Genomic DNA, 19,838 nt, shown 5'->3' with positions numbered 1-19,838 from the left:
TTTGTTATGTGATGGATGTTGGAGTTGTTTCCATCTTTGACTACTATGGATAATGCTGTGAACATTACATTCATATACAAATATTTGTGTGGACGTTTGTTTTCATTTCTCTTGGGCATATATCTAGGTGTGGAATTGTTACGATAACTCTATCTTTAGTTGTTTGAAGAACTGCCGGAGTGTTTTCCAAATTGTACCATTTCACATTCTCATCAGAAGCATATGACAGTCCCAGTTTCCCTATATCCTCATTAACTAACTCTTACTCTTGTTATTGTTCTTTTTTGATTCTGACCATCCTGGTGGATGTCAAGTGGCATCTATCTGTTGTGATTTTTTGATTTGTATTTTCCTAATGACAAATGATGTTGAGCATCTTTTCATGTTATTATTGACTATTTGCATATCTTCCTTGAAAAAAGTCTTTTCAAATCCTTTGCCCATTTATAAGTTGGGTTGTATTTTTTTTTTTTTAAAGATTTTATTTGTTTATTTGGCAGAGAGAGATCACAAGTAGACAGAGAGGCAGGCAGAGAGAGAGAGAGGGAAGCAGGCTCCCTGCTGAGCAGAGTGCCCGATGCGGGACTCGATCCCATGACCCTGAGATCATGACCTGAGCTGAAGGCAGCGGCTTAACCCACTGAGCCACCCAGGCGCCCCAGTTGGGTTGTATTTTTATTACTAAGTTGTAAGAGTCCTTTATGCATTCTGGATGCAAGTGCCTTATCAGGTGTATGATTTGCTTATATTTCTTTCTATTCTGATTGTTGGTTGTTGCCATTTTCCTGCTGATATCATTTGTAGCACTTATTAACTTATTAATCTTATTATAATTAAAAAGATTTTTAATTTTGGTGTCCACTTTATCTATTTTTCTTGTTTGTGCTTTTGTTCTTATATCTAAGAAGGGTTTGTCTACTCCAAGGTCATGAAGATTAAGGAAACCTGTGTTTCCTTCCAGGAGTTTTGTAATTTTAGTTCTTACATTCAGGTCTATGATCCACTTTGAGTTTGTTTTGTATATGACCTGAGGTAGGGATCTAACTTTGTCCTTTTGCATGTGGCTTTCTAGTTTTCCCAGCACCATTTGTTGAAAAGACAACTGTTTTTTTTTTTTGTTGTTGTTTGTTTGTTTGTTTGTTTTGTTTTGTCTTAAAGATTTTACCTATTTCTTAGAGAGAAAGAGAGAGAGAGAACATGAGTAAGGGGAAGGGAGAGGGACAAGCCGACTCCCTGCTGAGCAGGAAGCCCGATGTGGGACATGATGACCCGAGCCAAAGGCAGACATCTAAACCACTGAGCCACCCAGGTTCCTCAAAAGACGGCTGTTCTTTATTTATTAAATTATCTTGGTCTCTTCCTCTAACTACCCCCTCCCACCCCGCCCTTCCAATTTTACCTTGTTCTTGAATTCTCAAACCTTTCAGCTGCCGCTGTGGTTAAATTCTCTCTTTAAATATTTCAAACTCAGTCTGTCACCTCAGCTATGTGTTCAAAAAAAAAAAAAAAAGGGTCTTTGCTACTGAAACTGGGAGATAGTATAGTGAATGGTAGTTGTAGAGTGTTAATAATAGCTATCATTTATTGAGCACTTTCTTTATTGTGCTAAGCAGCCTTAATACATTTTTATACATTATAAGGGAAGATACCTGAGGGTTTTTCTCTAAAGAAATTTAATGAAGGATCTGGGCAAGTACTAATACTCTTCCCTCCATGTTTGGGATTTAAGGTAGCCCCATTTTCATTGCTTGTCCATTATGCACTCGGGCTTAAGTGAGGCCTGCTTACATAGCACCGAGGCTCTGTGCAGACTAGACTTACTGCTGGCAAAAAACCCACACTCACTGAATTTTCTTTCCTGGGACCTTTTCTTTTTCATTATTTCGAAATGTTAGGTTGTTCTGAGGCTTAACCTTCATACCTCTCTTGCTTTTAATGAAAAGTGAACTTTGTTTCTCATATATACACCTTGCTCTCCCGATCCCATGGTTTTGCCTGTTTTGTTTTTCAGCTTTGAATGCCATGCAATTTAATATTCTCTATTCATTGAATTTCTAAATTCTACTTATTCTATAAGTCTCTTTCTAGACATCTGTCTCTTCTTCGAAGATGATGATCTTGCTGCTGAAAATCATTGTTCCTCTTTACCTCTTGTAGTATGCTATTTGTATATGCTTAAATCAGGAATTGCTTTGTAACTTTTATTACAACGACATCTATTTCTCTTTAGGAATATTAAAAAAGGCAAGACACAGAACACCGAATAAAAGTTTGAAATGGTTATATTCATTTTATTTTTTGTTTTAAACTCTCAGAGAAAAAAATCTCTTTCTCTTTCATCTTGGTAATCCTTGATATTCTAGCAGCTAGCAGAGTCTGAATGCATTTTAAGAAAAAAATTCTCTGAGTGTGTATGGGAAGGAGGGATGAGGATTATGACATATTTACTGTTTGACTAGAGGGATGTTTTGGTTTTAAAGTTGCCTTTATGACATACATATAAGAACAGGAAATGAGCATAGGAAGAGAGAAAAGTTTTGTTAGTGGGTTACTGAGTCTATAAAATGAATTTTCACTAATGCATTAAGAGAAGTGTTTAATTCTTTTTAAGAGAAGTAAATAAAACAACAAATGTTGTTGCCTTTATATAATTCTAGTTGTCTTTAGACTGATGTTATCTAGGAGTTGTGACCAGCTGAAATGTATCTGTTGACTTCTGTGATGAAGCTATAGTATTAGGAAATCTGATCTGCCTGAAGCAAGCTCTAGGCTTCTTTATGAAAGCTATTAAATTAAATTGATTAATAAAGAAAGGGAAATTGTCTTATGTCAGCAGAGACTTGATTTGTTTAATCTTAAATTTTGGATGTTTGATTAAAATCTTAAGGCATTCTTTCTGATACTGATTTTCTTAGATGAGTATTGCTGACATTTTAAGAAAGGTGCTTATGAGAGGCAGTCTTAGAAGTTTATATGAGAAATTATTTTCACTGATAAAATAATAAAACATAGTTATGGTTTAGCTTATATAATCTGTAATTTGTTTATAAACAATAACAGTGCAAAAAGGATAACTTTTCTTAAAAGAAAACTCCTTACAAGATTTTACACCTATCATTAGAATTCTAGAGCTTCTTTTATAGACAATCCCAGAGACAGATGTTTTAAGTAAGTCATTGTTAATCCATGCTTATTATGTGCCAGGTATTGTTTTTAAGAGCTTTATGTTTTTGTGTTTTTTTTAGATTTTATTTATTTATTTGACCGAGAGAGATATCACAAGTAGGCAGAGAGGCAGGCAGAGAGAGAGAGAGGGAAGCAGGCTCCCCACTGAGCAGAGAGCCCGTTGTGGGGCTCTATCCCAGGACCCTGGGATCATGACCTGAGCTGAAGGCAGAGGCTTAACCCACTGCACCACCCATGCGCCCCAGAGATTTATGTATTTTAACTTAATTCTTGCAACAACTGTGCGAGGTAGATATTGTTATATTATTCATGCTATAAATGTTATGATATTCAGTCACAGAGAGGTTAAGTAACTTGTTCACAGTCACACAGTTAATAAAGAGCATGTCCAGGAATAGACCCATATAGTCTGGTTGCAGGTTTTATACTCTCCTCCCTTCCTTCTTTATTTTTACTTTGTTTAACAAAGTTATACAGACACATAGGTTAAAGGATCTAATAGTTCTTCTGTAAGGCTTATTATGAAAAATAACATTCTTTCATTTCTCCCTTCCCACAGGTAGATACTTTTAGCTGATTATTCAGTATTTACATGTTTCTAAATGTGTTTGTTTTGCTGCCATATTTTTTCAGTTGCAGGCATGATCTGTTTACTTCTGCTATTGACAATGCTTCTTTAGCTCTCCACTCTGTCCCACCCAACGTCTGCATCCTTCCCAGTCTTCTCACTGTTATTTCATAATACTGGTTAGAGCAGTATCTGGTGTTTTCATCAATTTCCTGTGTAAATGCTTTTCTCACCTGAACTGTGTTGTAAATTGTGCTTAGTTTTTTTTCTCTCCTGACAGTTCATTTTCCTTGGAAATAAACAATCGCCTTTTTCTTTGATCTAGTTTTTTATTTTCTTACCACTAACTGACATATTTGTCATTCATCACAATCATATGCTTCTTCCTCAGTGTCATGTTCCTGAAGAAATCTCTTCTGGAATCCTTTGACTAGGCCCAGTCTAGACCTGTTGGATGGCAAATATCTCTGTTATCTTTGTTATCTTTAGCCTGTTTTTATGTTGGACCTCCTATTGCTTGATAGTGTGGTTTGTTACCTTACCATGGAGAACACTTCTCCAGTAACGTCTTAAGAAAGGCCATAAGGAGATAAATTATTTGAGACCTTGCTTGTTTGTGAAGAGTCTTATTGTAACTTCACATTGTCTGTCTATAGAATTCTAGGTTGGAAATAATTTACCCTCAGAATTTTGATGGCATTGCTCTATTGCCTTTTAGTTTCCAGTATTGCTATCAAAAAGCTTGAGGCAATTTTGATTATTTTTTCTTGGTGTATGGTCTGTTTTTACTGTCCAGAAAGTATGTAGACTCTTGTTTTTCTGAGATTTCTAAAGGTTCATAGACCCTTTGCTCTGAGGCTGTTTTATCAGGTCTGAGTACTTGATGAGCTCTTTTTTTTCTCGACATTCTTTTTCTCTCTGCTTGAAAAATTCCTCCATTTCCTCTGTTCTCCTTTTGAATCTCTTTTTATTCAGCATTCCTCTTGACTGTTCTATTTTTCTTATTCCTCCTCTTCTGTTTTCTGTCATTTTGCCCTTTGACTCTATTTTGTGGTTGACTTCTCAACTTTATTTTCCAGTGTTTCCCCGAGTTAAAAAAAATTTCTGTTTAAATTTTTAATTTCCATGAGCTCCCTTTAAAATATCTGGATATTGTTATCTTATAGTATGCTGTTCTTATTTTATAGTTGCAATTTCTTTATTACTTCTCTGATACTAATGATAAATATTAAAAAAATTTTCTCTTCCATACTTGGTTTGTTTTTTCTAAGTTATTTTCACTCCATATTTTGTCTTTATGTGAGAGCTGTCTTCAGATGTCCAGTAATCCTTGATTGACTGCTCCTGGTTAGGATTCTTTTTTTTTTTTTCCTGGTTAGGATTCTTAAAGCTAATTAGAAGCTCTGAATCCATGATCGGTGATTGCCTGTGTGAGCTGTACTTGAGATTATCAGACTAGGCAGTTTAGCTGTTGTGAAAATGGCAATTGCTGTTAACAATTCACCAAATCTTAGTGGCTTGACACAATAAAAGTTTATTTTTCACATGAAGTCCAATATTGGTGATCCTGATGAGCTAGAAACTTCTTTGTGGGCATTTGTTTTTTCTTGAGGGAGGGGTCAAAGGCACTTCTGCATCTAGTTAACATGGGAGATCAGGCAGCATTTTTATATTTTTCACAACCAGCTCATCTAGGAGGAAAAAGCTATAATTTGTAGCCTTTGCTACGTGGTGTCAGTACTCCCATGATGGCCAGTTGTCACGCTCTCAACATGATGTCACAGAATGCAGAATTGGGAAGAGGTAAGCACAGTTGTTTTCCAGTTGTGCCAGCTGAAGCATTCCGTTGCAACTACCAACCACATTCCATTGGCCAGAGCCTGTTTGTGTTGGTCTACATTAATTCAAGGAAAAAATGAAAAATATTGTTGAATTGTGTGTCTGGGAAGTAAAGGAACTGCATTCTGGTGAACAGATAACAGATTCTCCATTGTGGGAACTCCCAACGTCATTATCTTTAGATCTAAGTAGAGTTCCTGGAGAAGTTTGTGCCAGGTTCCTGCCTAGAGGGTGAAGAAAACCTGGTTTAGGCATTCTGGGAACTGATTGAAAAAAGGACTAGCAACGGGTATGGGTACATTTTCTTAAATTTTCTGTTTTTAGTACACTGTATTTGCTTTTTATTGCTGCTCTGACAAATGACCAAAAATGCAGTGGCTTAAAACAGTACAAACTTGTTATCATACAGCTCTGTGAGTTACAAGTCTGATATGGGATTTACTGGGCTCAAATACACATATCATTAAAGCTGCATCCCTTTCTGAAGGCTCTAGGAGAGAATCCATTTCCGTGCCTTTTCCAGCTCCCAGAGGCTGCCTGCATTCTTTGGCTCTTGGCCCTCTTCCTCCATCATCTAACCAACTGCATGGCATCTCTTTTGATTATTCTCTGGTCACATCTTCCTCTGACCACAGCCCAGGAAAGACTGCCTGATTTTAAGGAGCCACATGATTAGTTAGGTCCTATGAGATAATCTGGGATAATCTTTCGAACTCGAGGTCATTACTTTAATCACCCCTGTAAAGTCCTCTTTGTCGTGTAAGGGGATCTATTCATAGGTTCCAGGGATTAGGATGTCATTTTTGGTGAGTCATTATTCTACTTACCGTAGTACCCCTTGCCCTCCAAAGACCCAAAATTTTATCTTCTCCTTGAAATAAGTTTACAGACTTTTCTTGGGGATGGCAGAGGGAATTTAGTGGTCCTTCTACCTCAGAAACAGTCCTCCTTATTTTACATTCCTCTTTTCCAGAAGTACCTACAAGTACCAATTCTTGAGCCTTTGGCCATTTTGTGATACAGATTGGGTTAGTTCTTGGGTTTCCCTGTCGCCGATTTGGGATTAGGTTTTCTGAGATTTACTTAATACTTGACCACTCATTCAAGCCACTTACTAAATTTTGTTACCCTGTCTTCTTTCTCATTTTCTTCATCCTCATGGTTTATGCCCTTAAAAAAGGGGGGGGTGGATTTTGATACTGTTTTAGCTGGGTTTGAGAAGGCCACAAAAATAGATGTTTTTGTACATTTAACCTACTGTCTTAATTAGAACAGAGCTCATACCTTTAACTACTACACAATACTGCCTTTACTTTACTGCCTCCCTTTTTTGGAGTGTGTCATGTAATCCTGATGTTTGAAAATATGAATGAATGTGGATCCCTTCTTCTACATTTGATGTTCATTTATTCAGTGTACTTCTATTGGTGACTCTATGCCAGCCACTGTGTTCAGCATTTCACATTTAAAGATTTGGAGGGGATTGGAGTCTGATAGAATTCAGATATTTACAAAGGAAATTTGAGCACACTGTTAAAAGTATATGTTAGGAATAAAAACAGTATCACGGAAGCACTGAGGAAGAAGGAAATAATTTTTTCCTGGGAAAGTACAAAAACACTTGACAAACCATCATGTTTGATCTGAGGCATAAAAAGCTGTTGCTAGAGAATGGGGTGAGGGAGTAGGAAAATAGGAATGAAGCGCATGGTGAGAAGTTCAGTGCAGTTGAAGTAGATTATGTAGGAGAGAAGAGATAGATGATGAAAACTCATAGGTAGGTCAGGAATCGGCTTTGGAAGGTTTTGTTTATGGCCTGGAGGGAGTTTGGATGTTAGGTCAGATGGAATCCAGGGAACTAAGAAAGGAAGTAACAAATACTGTTACTTAGGAAGGAATTCTGGTCCCATGGGTGAGATGGTTTGGAGTGGAGAGACAGGTGGCAGAGTTAATGTTTAGGTGGTTCTTACAGTATTCTGGGTAAGAATAAGAATCTGAATTGAGACAGTATCTGAATCCAGGTTTACTGTTGTTTCTGCAGTTGAATTAACAGGACTTGGTGACCCAATAGACATGGAAAGTGAAAGGAAAGAAATCATCAAGATTTTTGGCTTAAGAGATAGGGTGAATGGTAATGCTGTTAAATGAGATTAGAAATACAGTAATAAAAATGGGTTTTGTTAAGAGGTACAAACTTCTAGTTAGAGTAAATATGTCACGGAGATGAAAGTACAGTCTACAAAATGTGGTCAGTGACATTGTAATGATGTTGAATGGTGACAGATGGTGACTATAATTACTGTGTTGAGTGTTGAGCAACGTATAGAATTGTCACATCACTTTTTGTACACCTGAAACTAATATAACATTGTATGTCAATTGTACTTGAATTTAAAAAAGAAAGAAAAACAGGTTTTACTTTTTAAATTTTTTTTATTTTTTTATTTTTTTTTTAGAAAAACAGGTTTTAGAAGAAATGTGATGTTTTTAGTCTTTCACATGTAAGTTTTTATATGACTTTATGGATTATAACTGGAGATGTCTGTAAGCTGAAAATATCTGTCACCAGTTCAGAAAAGAAGATAGACTTCTGTTAAGCACTAGGGATATAGGAGAATGAAAGATGAGGGAGATAGCATGGTCGAAACCGCAAGAGGAAGTAAGGTCATCCAAGGGATATTGTTTATTTCTAAATGAAGACTGGAAGGAGGTGGCTGAGATAGATGATCAAGCAAACCTAAGAAAGGAAGAGGGCAGCCTTCTTATACAGTGCTTTTTCTTTCTTCCTCCCTCACTCTTTTGCATATTTTTATGAAATATTGAATAGATGAAAAATAAATGTATATATTGAATATCTGCAAGATATAGGAACTAATACTTTAATTGCTAAATGTTCACTATCCCCTTTCAAACAAAAATTAACAGTACCCTTGAAGTCTTTCTGCACCTCTCATCTTGTATCCTTTCCTCTGTGTATTTAAGAGATAACCACCACGTTGAATTTTTAAAAACCATTTTCATTTTTGTTTTACTACGTTTTTGTCTTCAAGCAGTTCACTGTTTAATTTTACAGTATTCTGGGTAAGAATTCTGGGTAAGAAACTTATTTTTGAACTTTTAAAAAGTAAAGTCATAGTATTGATATTCTTCTGTGACTTGATTTAAGAAAAATTCAACATTTCTTAGATTGTTACTGGTGTTTTATATAGTTATAGTCATTCATTTTCATTGCTGTGTGATATTCCATGCAAGAATATAACACAGTTTATTTATACATTTTACATTGATGGACATTTTACATTGTAATTTTTTTTTTAAATTACGAACTTTAGTGCTGCTATAAGCATTCTTGTAAACATCTTTTTGAATTTCTTTAGTGTGTAACTAGGAGTTGAATGAATGCCTTTGTCCTTCGGTATATTCATGTTACTGGGTGATGCTGGTCTGTTTCCAGAAGTGGTTGTACCAGTTTCAGTTCTTATAGTATGGGTGCTTTGTTGCTCTGTATTCTTGCCAATACTTGATATTATTAGACATATTTATATATCTTCATTGATAGTATGGGTACTTAATGTTGTTATTATAGTTGTTACCTAGTAGGGTTTTTTTCCTTTTTTGATTTTTCTTTTTCTCCTGTATGAAGTTGAAGTCTTTCATAGTTTATTTACCATTACAATTTCCTTTTCTTGATGATTTCTTAAGGTCTCTTTTGCCAAGTCATTTTTATTTTGAGATTTTATCTTTTTCTTACTGATGTCTTCTGAGCGTTTTTTATATATGCTGGGTATTATTCCTTTGCCAGTTTTTATGTACTGCAACTATATTCTTGGTGATTGTGGCTCCCCTTTCTTTTTCTGGAGTCTTTTGAGCATTAGGAATGCTTGCTTTTGATATGATCAAATTTGTCTGTCATTTTCTTTATGGTTAGCTTTATTTTGTGTCTTATTTAAGAGTCTAGCACTATTACAAGGTCATAAAGATTTTTCTTATTATACTTTTAAAGCTTTATAATTTGACCATTGACATTCATTTTTAACTAATCTGGGAGTGATTTTTTAGTATAATATCAGAGGTCTAAGTTCATTGTAATAAAATGAAAACAACAATTTTTATTCCGGCACCATTCATGGAAGTGTCCTTTCTTTCTCTACTGTTCTATAATGCCTATTCAGTGTTTTAAATTTAATTAACTTATATTTGTGTGAGTGTGTTTATGGTTCAGTTCCATTAGTCAGTTTCCCTATTTCTGCATCAGTATCATGTTATCTTAATTACTGTGGCTTTATCATATTTCTTACTTGCTCAAACAGGCTTATAGTCTACTCGAGAGTGTCTTGTCATTCTTTTCTTCTGATTTAATAGATATGTTTTGGAATCAGATTCAGGTTATTAAGTTTTTCTCTCTCTGTTGGGATTTTGGTTAGAATTACCTTGATCCTTTGGAGCATTTTGGGAAGATTGAGAATCTTCATACTGTTGAGTCGTTCAGGCTATAATCACTACATTTTTCCATTTACTGAGCTCTTCTATAATTTTTTTCAGTAGAATTTTGTATTTTCTCCACAGAAGTCTTGCATGTTTTTGTTTGACTTATTCCTAGGCACTGCATGTTTTTTGATGGTATTGTATGCGGTATCTTTTTAAAATTATATCTTCCATCTGACAGTTGGAGAAGTTTGGAATTGCAACAGTTTTGTGTGCTGACTCTGTCTTGTTATAGCTTTTAATTTTAACACTTTTGTGTAAATTATATTAGATTTTCTATGTGAAAAATCTTGTGGTCTGTGAATGACAGTTTTATTTCTTTCAAATTCTTTTATCTTTTATTTCTTTTTCTTGTTTTTCTTATACTGATGACGGCTGATATGGCACTGAATAGGAAAACCATTATCAGTTAGCCTGTCTTGTTTCTGATCTTAAAGGAAGAGAGTGCTTAAACACTTTGTTTGTGCATATGTTTGCAAAAGGTATTTTTTGGATAGTCTTAATTAGAGGAAGTTCTCTTTTTTTAAATTTGCCAAGAGCTTTTTTTTAAATTCAAGAATTGATGTTCAATTTTATCAGATGCCTTTTCCGCATCTGTTGAAGTGACCTATGTTTTCTCCCTCAATCTGTTAATGTAGAGAATTACATCAATCTGTTTACTAATAATAAATCAACCAGACATTACTAGAATAAACCCATTTGGGTCATGATGTATTAATTTTTTTAAATATTAATTTTTGTATGTATGCTTTTTGGTGAGATTGGTCTGCAGTGTTCATTTCTCATACATTCCTTGTTTGATTTTGTGTCAATGTTAGCTTCATAAAATGAATTGAGGATGTTAATTCTTTATCTGTGCTTTGGAAGAGTTGTGTAAGATTAGAATGATCTGTTTCTTGAATCATTGGTCATGCTTGGTGTTAAAGCCATCAGGGCTTGATTTATTTTTGGTAGAGAGATTTAAAATTATTGTTTATCCTCTTTATGATAATAGGATTATTAAAGTTTTTCTTTTTCTCCTTGGGACCATTTTATTAATTTTTTTAAGGAATTTGCCACTTCATCTTGGATTTTTTTTTTTTTAAAGACTTTATTTATTTATTTGACAGACAGAGATCACAAGTAGGCAGAGAGGCAGGCAAAGAGAGAGAGAGAGGAGGAAGCGGGCTCCCTGCTACACAGAGAGCCCGATGTGGGGCTTGATCCTGGGACCCTGGGATCATGACCTGAGCCGAAGGCAGAAGCTTTAACCCTCTGAGCCACCCAGGCACCCCACTTCATCTTGGGATTTTAAACTTACTTATTACATATTATGCTTATTATGTTCATCATATTAACTTATTATCTATTAAATCTCTGCAACATCTGTGACTAGATCTCCCTTTGGATTGTTCATTGGTAGTGTATAGAAATACAGCAGATTTTTGAGTGTTGATTTTGTATCTTGAACTTTGGTAGATTTGTTTATTAGCTTTAACAGTTTTTTTCTGGATTCTTTAGACTTTTTTGGGTATATGATCAATCTGTCATAGATGCCATCTGTGAATACAGATAGTTTTACTTCTTTTTTTTAAAGTTTTTTTTGTTTTTGTTTTTGTTTTTTAAAGATTTTATTTATTTGACAGACAGAGATCACAAGCAGGCAGAGGCAGGCAGAGAGAGAGGAAGGGAAGCAGGCTCCCTGCTGAGCAGAGAGTCCGATGCGGGGCTCGATCCCAGCACCCTGGGACCATGACCTGAGCCGAAGGCAGAGGCTTTAACCCACTGAGCCACTCAGGTGTCCCCAGATAGTTTTACTTCTTAACAATTTGAATGCCTGTTTGAAATTTTTAAAAAACCTGTCCTTTTAATTATTTATTCTTTTATCTAATTGCAGTGTGCTTAGAGAATATAGTCTATGAAATCAGTACTTTGAAATTTGCTAATCATTCCCTTGATATTCTTCACAGTTTTATTTTCTTTACATATATGTGTATCAAATACTACTTACTTTTACATATTTTTTAAAAGATTTTATTACTTTTACATATTTTTGAAATTTATATTGTTGAATGATTACATGTCATTTTGTTGACTTGCTTTTTTCCCCCTGCTATAGACTGAGGTGTCTTCCTATCCCCCCCAATTCATATGTTGAAATCCTAATCCCCAGTTTGATGGTATTTGGTATTGGGACTTTGGAAGATATTTAGGTGTTTTCTCAAGTGTTGATACCATTTGCGCTCCCACTTGGTGGGATGAGTTTGGCTCCACATCTTTGTCTACATGTGGTATTGTAAGACTTTTACGCTTTGCTAATGTGATACATGTGGAGTTATTTCATTGTGACTTTAATTTGTATTTCACTACATTGCCAGTGAGGGATAACATTTTTTTTTTTTTAAGTGGGGGAGGGACAGCAGGAGAAGTGAGAGAATCTTAAGCAGGCTCCAGGCTCAGCATGGACCTTGAAGTGGGGCTCCATCTCATGACCCTGAGATCATAACCTGAGCCAAAACCGAGTCAGAGGCTTAACTAACTGAGCCACCCCAGGCCTTCCATGTCTTTCATTTGTTTATGGACCATCATATTTCCTTTCCTGTGAAATTCCTATTTGTGATTTTGCCCAGTTTTCTATTGAGGTGTTTGAGAAGCTGACTCTTTTTTATTAGCATGTGAATTGCTTGGGGAATTTAATACTTACTGAGCAAACTTTAGGTTTTACGCTATGCTTATATGACTAATATGGATGGACTTATCTCAGTTTGCATTTAAACTTAATTGGAAGCTCTAAACTTCTATATTTTCCTTCTAATAAAATATAGATTAGCTACATGAATTATTTATAACTTTACCTCTCTGTTTCAGGTTACTCATTTGTAAAACAGTTGCCTTTGAGTTGTTACTATCTAGTGTCCCTTTTACTAGTAGTCTTTAATTCATCTGTCTAATATTTTTCTTCCTGGATTTTGAAATTGAGAAGTGTTAGTTTTATTGTAGTAACAAACTGTAAAATATTGGTTTTGTTTTGTTTTTGCTTTTTGTTTTTACATTGAAAAGTGATGGGTTTTGTTTCTGTGAGATGTGGTAGGTTAGCTCTCCAAAGACCTCCCTCATAGATTAATTTCCCTGACAGATAATACTGCCTTTTACTTTTAAAATTCTTAAAATGCTGTTAAACCTAGAAATTTAATCCTAACATATATAAATTATTCTTTCTCAGAGTGAAGATACACAACAGCAAATCATCAGGGAGACATTCCATTTGGTATCTAAGAGAGATGAAAATGTTTGTAATTTCCTAGAAGGAGGATTGTAAGTAAAGCATTTCATGGACATTTCTAATCTTTGACTATATGATTAAAAAATATACTGTTTAATTATTGGTTATGGTAAAAATTTCCTAATTTTGATTAATTGGATGAGGAGATTAATTATCACCTATGTTAGCTATAAATCTAACTTAAAGAATTTTTAAAGATATGTAGTCTTTTTTTTTTCCTTAAAAAATGTTACAGAAGCATTTTATGTAAATGTACTATATTCATGTGGCAAAAATTCAAACGTTACAGAGACGTGTAAAATTAGTTATAAACCAAGTCTCCCTTTCCTAACTTTAATCTTTCTCACTTTCTTGTGTATCCTTCTAGAAAATTAATTTTTCACTGACTAACATATAAAGATACAACTTTAAAAAAATTTTATTTACAGGATCACACTGGGTATGCTGGTTTGCATGTTGCTCATTTTCACTTAATATTTTTAGAAGTTTTGCATATAAACACATTTAGAGCTATGTCATTCTTTTTAATGACTAGAGGGTATTCCTTGGGATGAATAGACCTGTTCATAACAACTTATGAATTCTTTTATTATAAGCAGACTGAAATCTGCTTTTCAAATAAATATCTGTGTGCATGTATATGTATCTATATATAGGAATATCTGCATATAGGTAGAATTCAGCTAAAGAGTTTACTATTTTTAAAAAGAATAAATAAAAATTAGTTATAATTAGCTTGCCAACTATTATAAATAAATACTTTTAAATTAGTGGGTTCCATGAAAGCAGTTTTATAAATGTTCCTGCTCATGTTAACATAATCAATTTCTTAATGAGATATTTCTTCATTGACAAGTCAAGAACTAAACCTCAGCCGAGCCCCATTATGAAAAATTATATATTAGGCAGAGAGACCTATACTTTTCTGTATTTTAATGTGTATGACATATATTTTGAAAAATAGGTTGAGGGGCGCCTGGGTGTCTCTGGGTTAAAGCCTCTGCCTTTGGCTCAGGTCATGATCTCAGGGTCCTGGGATCGAGCCCCGCATCGCACTCTCTGCTCAGTGGGGAGCCTGCTTCCTCCTCTCTCTCTCTGCCTGCCTCTCTGCCTACTTGTGATCTCTGTCTGTCAGGTAAATGAATGAAATCTTTAAAAAAAAAAAAAGAAAAGAAAAGAAAAGTAGGTTGGATAATAGAAAATCCATTCTTACTTGACCATACATCACTGTTATCACATAGAAAGTTTACTTGCATTTCTTAAAGGGTTAGATCATGCTGCGGTTCAATCTATACATACACACTTAAAATTTATAAATTTTGCTATTGCCTCCAGACCTCCCAGTTTAATAGTTGAGACAGGTGTACCTGCTTTGTGTTTTTCGTATTTTAATTGTGCTTTATGTCTGCCACACTTCTGCAGGAGTTGAGTGGTCTCTGCCATTACCACTTTTCTTCATCTCAGCATTTTATTCTCTCGCAGGGACTTGTCACCCAGCACAGGGCACCGAAGGTGATGGTCATGCAAGAACCTGGCTCTTCCCAGGCAGGGCACTGTGTGATCTAGAAATCAGGGCTCAAGTCTGTGATCATTCTTTTCCAGGCTTACAAAAAGCAGAAGGCAAACATTGCATCAGAGATGAGGCTACACAGCTGATTCAGGCCTAGTTTTGTGACCAACAAAGCTGGTTTTCTTGGTCAGGTCACTTCTTGTACCTCGGTTTCCCCCCCCCCCCCCCGTAATATGAGATATTTAAAGTAAGGGGGGTTTTAAAATTCTGTGGTTTTATGTGGTATGTTGCCTTCCATACAAGAATTTGAATCAGTATTTATCAGTGTTGAACTCTAGTTTGAAGATAAAATTACATTTTAAAAGGCAAAGTATGTACTTGTCATGCTATGTATTAAGTCTTTGCTTTCTTTTAATGACATGGATTGCCATTTTGAAACTTATAGTTCTCAATAGTTTGCTCTTCTTTTACGGTAGAGCTGAACAAAAGTTTAAGATAATCACTAAATTGCTGACTCAGGATGAACTGAATCCTGCTGTGAGCATTCTTTTTTGTGTCTTCTCAGGAACCGTTGCCATCATAGCCTATAAAAATCATCTCAGAGATTCTTTAAATTGCACATACATATTTTTAATCGAATATCTTTTCTAGAAATATGTCTAGCATAGTAGTCATTCTTAATTCTTTTCAAAAATCATTTCCACTTTTGCTATAAGAAGCTATGAAAGAAGTGGGTACTTACAGAAGTTGTTTCTCTGGCCTTGTGAATTCAGTGTTAGTTTTTTGTTTTTTTTTAAAAGATTTTATTTATTTATTTGACAGAGAGAGATCATAAGTAGGCAGAGAGGCAGGCAGAGAGAGAGGAGGAAGCAGGCTCCCTGCTAAGGAGAGAGCCCGATGTGGGTCTTGATCCCAAGACCCTGGGATCATGACCTGAGTGGAAGGCAGAGGCTTTAACCCTCTGAGCCACCCAGGCGCCCCTTCAGTGTTAGTTTTACAGAGTTAAGAAATAGATGCTATTTTCCTGTGTCTTGTTTGAGTCTTCCCTTAGCTTTGATTACATTTGGCCTTGATTTTATTTTATATTAGGTTTAAAGGTCTTTTGAGAAGTAAATTAATTACTGTAAATGTAACTATGAAATAGCTAAACTAGAAAAACATAAGGTGTTTGGAATGAGTCCTAAATTACTATTTTTAAAATGCTGACATTCCAGTCAGTGTAAATAAAAATGTTTGATGAAAGAATTGAGTATTTCTTACCTAAGTTTTTTGCATTTATATTTCAAAATAAAATGTATTTTTGGAGGAGATTTTGAAGGTAAATTTCTCTAAAACTTAAGTAATATTATTATTTTTTTTCCTCCCCAGTTAATAGTCAGCTGTAAGCTGTATAACTTACTGTGACTTACGGAGTTAAATCTAATAAGCATTTAAAAATGCCCTGTGACCTGGTTCCTGCCTACTTCTGTTTGTTAACTAATCTTTTCTTGTCCATGCACCCTCTTTCTCTTCCTTGAACATACATATTTTGTTCTTGATGACTTTTTATTAGCTATCACCTTTGCCTGAAATGCTCTTCTAAATTTTTTCATGGCTAACTCCTTATCATTAGCTCTCAGCCTAAATGTCATTCCTAAGATTTCATCTTGGGCAGCAGATCCATCAGTACAGAATCATCCTGTTTGGAATCGCCATGTAGTACCTTCTATTCTGACCATGTTTTCTTATTTATTTGTTTACTGTTGCTTTATCCACTATCAGTAGCTGGCAAATGGTAGGTACTCAGTGGATAGTTTAATGAACGTATGAACTAATACTAAGCACCAGCTTCTTTTGTTATCTCTGAAGAAAACAGCCATGTTCTTTCACTAAGTCTCTAAGTTCACTTGAATGCTACAGCTTTACATGCTATGCCCAAGCATCTTATAAAAGGTTTTAAACAAATTGCCAGTTTGTTTGAGCTAATGAAAATGTGTTTCACTTTATTCCTATAACGTTCCAATTTTTGTTTTGTCGTTTAGGTTAATTGGAGGATCTGATAATAAACTGATTTATAGACATTATGCAACATTATATTTTGTCTTCTGTGTGGATTCTTCAGAAAGTGAACTTGGCATTTTAGATCTAATTCAAGTAAGTTAACACTCTCTTAATAACAGTTGTGGCGTTTATATATTTTAAAACTTGTATGTTCTTAATTTTCTAAAACGATGTTCTGTTTGGTAAGAAAGAATTTGTTCCATAGTAGAGATTGGATGAGTAAAACAAGGTCTAGGGATGCTGAAACACATTGGCAATTTTAATCTGATTAAGACTAATCACAGCAAATTTCATCATGCCCTTTCTTCCTGTTCATGTAAGTCATGCAAGAAGTCTCAGATTCATGGATCTCTTACTGTGTGTGTCCAGATCTGATCCCCAAACCCACCCCTCCCTGCCTGCTGAAAATCTACCATTATGTCCCTGGAACTCAGGGTCAGTCATAATCAAATTCCTCTTTATCTTCAGCCTCTTTATTAATATTGCCTTCACTTTTTTGCTTTAAATTGAATTGGGCTTCCCTATTGACACTACCTGTAACTGTCTCAAGTAGTAGCGGTTATCCTGCTTTCTTTGTAGTGCTGAGCCATGAGGTGTTTTCTTTGCTTCTCGTTGCTTTTTCCAGACCATTCTCTCTTCAAAAATGCCTCCAAACTTTATTTCTTGTGTTTAAACTTATACACCTTCTACCCACCCTGTTTCAGTAATCTTTCATCCCCACCTCATATTCATTGGGGATTTTATCAAAAATTTTCAAAGGTCTGAGATTTACCTTCCTTGCAAGTTACTTGTACATTAACTACCACAGTGTCATGGATGCTGGCAGAAGACAGAAGACTTCTGGGTCGGAATCAAAGGACTTATTCTGAATATCACAAGCAGCAGACATGGTAACAGCATTTGCTTACTACACTGGTACCCCAGGTCCCAATTTCCACAGTCACCAAAGGGTGTGACTTGAAGAGGGCCAGGTGATACCTGTACCCACAGTGAATTCAGTTATAGGAGAGGAACTAGAATCTTTTATATTGGACACAAATCATGTCTGCTCATGTCCTGGAGGAAGAGTGTATCTTCCATGGGTGTAGATAAACCTGCCATTTGCTTTGAAGAGAGATACTCTCTATTTTTCAGGGCTGTTTGCTTATTTATATAAGCTTGCTTGCAGAGAAAGTCTGCAATGATGGCAGTCATTTTATCTGTGCTCACTTATGTGCAGAAATGTCAGAGTGATGAGGAATTGTCTCCTATCAGATTGTGGTCTTAGTTCACTGGCATTCACTCCAGTACTACTTGGGTTCTAATTCGTGGTGATTTCACTATTCCATTTTCCTGGGGATAATTCTTCCAGTACTTTGGTGTCTTCAGACCCGGAATTCCTCTTCATTGAATTTTTGCCCTCTGCCCCACCTTGCTACTCATTTCCAGACCTTGTTTTTATCCAAAGTGCCATCCCTCCATAGTCTCAGTTGCAGTTTTCTTTCTGTCTACTACCTCTTATCTTTTCGTATCACAATTTCTGTTACTCCGCTAATTTCCTGGGCCTGTTGGGACCGTCAGTCTTCTAAATAAAGCATTTTTTCACTCTCCCTTGTCCTCCTGATGTCTTACTTTCCTTACCCCGTCTAAATCCCACCGTTAGTCATGGTAATCATAGTCTTGTATATATTCAGCACTTTCCTTGTACCCATACTTCTAAATGTAGTTAAAGAAAAAAAAAGTAACCATACTATAGGTCTCACCTTGTATTTATGATCTCTAAACTCAGTGAGTCCTTAGTGCTACCCAGTAATCCTATTTTCCTGGTCCATCTCCATCCCAGACTCCTAGACAACAGCTGAGATATGTTTCCTTTCTCAAACCTCTGGTGCTTCTAGCATCTTGCTTCCTTCTTCAATGAGAGATTAGAAGCTGGCAGAAGAGAACATCACCCATTTACATGCTAGTCTTTTCCTCGTGGCTCTGACACTTCTCCCTCTTTCTTCTGTATCCTTTTCCCCCTCCTTTTCTGGTCATTCCTCTAGCTGTTCTATGTTCTCCCATTAAAAGGAGAAGTCCTGTCCTTACTTCCCTCTCCAGCCTCTGGCTCATTTTTTTCCCATCCTTTATGTTAAAATGCCTTTAAAAAGTTGTCTGTGCACACTTGTCTCAAATATTTCTTCTCCCCTTTGCTCTTAAACACACTCGATTCAGGTTTTCTGCTCTGTTGTTGCTGAATCCAAAGATTCTCATCAGTCCTTTTTTTAAGACTTTTTATTCATCTCTTCATGAAAATACTTTTTTCCTCTGGCTTCTAGGATGCTGTACTTGCTGGGTTTTCGTGGACCTCTTTAGTTGCTTAATTTCAGTGTCGTGGTCTCTCTTATCTCTTCTTCAGCAGCCTAGAGGAGACACAGGATCTGACCTCATACTACTCCCTGCATGGCCGTAACCATGTTAGTCCAAGCCACCACCAGCTTTCCCCTGGACTGTTATTACAGCAGTTTCCTGACGGTTCTCCCTCCTTCCACTACCTTTTTCCCCCTCTCATCTCTGCCTTGTAAAACAGCCAGTGATACTGTTGAAATAGGTCATAGCTCACATTCTGAATTCATCAGTGGCTTCCCCTCTCACTCAAAGGAAAAGCCAACTTCCTTACACATGACCCATGAGGCCCCACAAGCTCTGAGTCCCCTGCTGTTTCTCAAATACACCAGGCATTCTTCTCCCTCAGAGCCTTCGTATTTGTTGGTCTTTGTATCTAGATCATTCTTCGATTTGGTATTCCCATCGTTCTCTAGCTCCATCGTTCTTTCAGGTTTTGACCCAGATGTCACCTTTCAATATGGTTTTCTTTGGTCCTTTCTAAAAATTTTCCCTCTCTCACATTTTCTAACTCCTCTCTTGCTTTTTAGTACTTTAGTACTTTTCCTTAGTACATATCACCATCTAACATACTATATATTTGA

At 35.8% G+C, this 19,838-nt stretch overlaps 1 protein-coding gene across 6 annotated transcripts in view; it reads left to right on the top strand.

Annotated features, from left to right (window-relative positions):
• Window positions 1–19,838, top strand: part of LOC111158910 (adaptor related protein complex 3 sigma 1 subunit) — a 75,304-nt gene that overhangs the window by 11,115 nt on the left and 44,351 nt on the right. For 5 of the 6 annotated variants that reach the window (XM_022521236.1, XM_022521237.1, XM_022521240.1 and 2 more), the window contains exons 2-3: window positions 13,281–13,372; window positions 16,872–16,983. The exons of the other annotated variant lie outside the window; for it this stretch is intronic. In XM_022521236.1, the coding sequence (XP_022376944.1) occupies window positions 13,281–13,372; window positions 16,872–16,983 (204 nt within the window). The remainder of the gene's footprint in view (window positions 1–13,280; window positions 13,373–16,871; window positions 16,984–19,838) is intronic. 6 annotated transcript variants of the gene reach the window in all.

The sequence above is a fragment of the Enhydra lutris genome, unplaced genomic scaffold (assembly GCF_002288905.1).
Source record: "Enhydra lutris kenyoni isolate GAN:26980312 unplaced genomic scaffold, ASM228890v2 scaffoldscaffold64, whole genome shotgun sequence".
In the NCBI taxonomy this organism is placed as follows: domain Eukaryota; kingdom Metazoa; phylum Chordata; class Mammalia; order Carnivora; family Mustelidae; genus Enhydra; species Enhydra lutris.
Note: the sequence above shows the minus strand (reverse complement) of the source record. Positions and strands in the feature narration are given on the sequence as shown.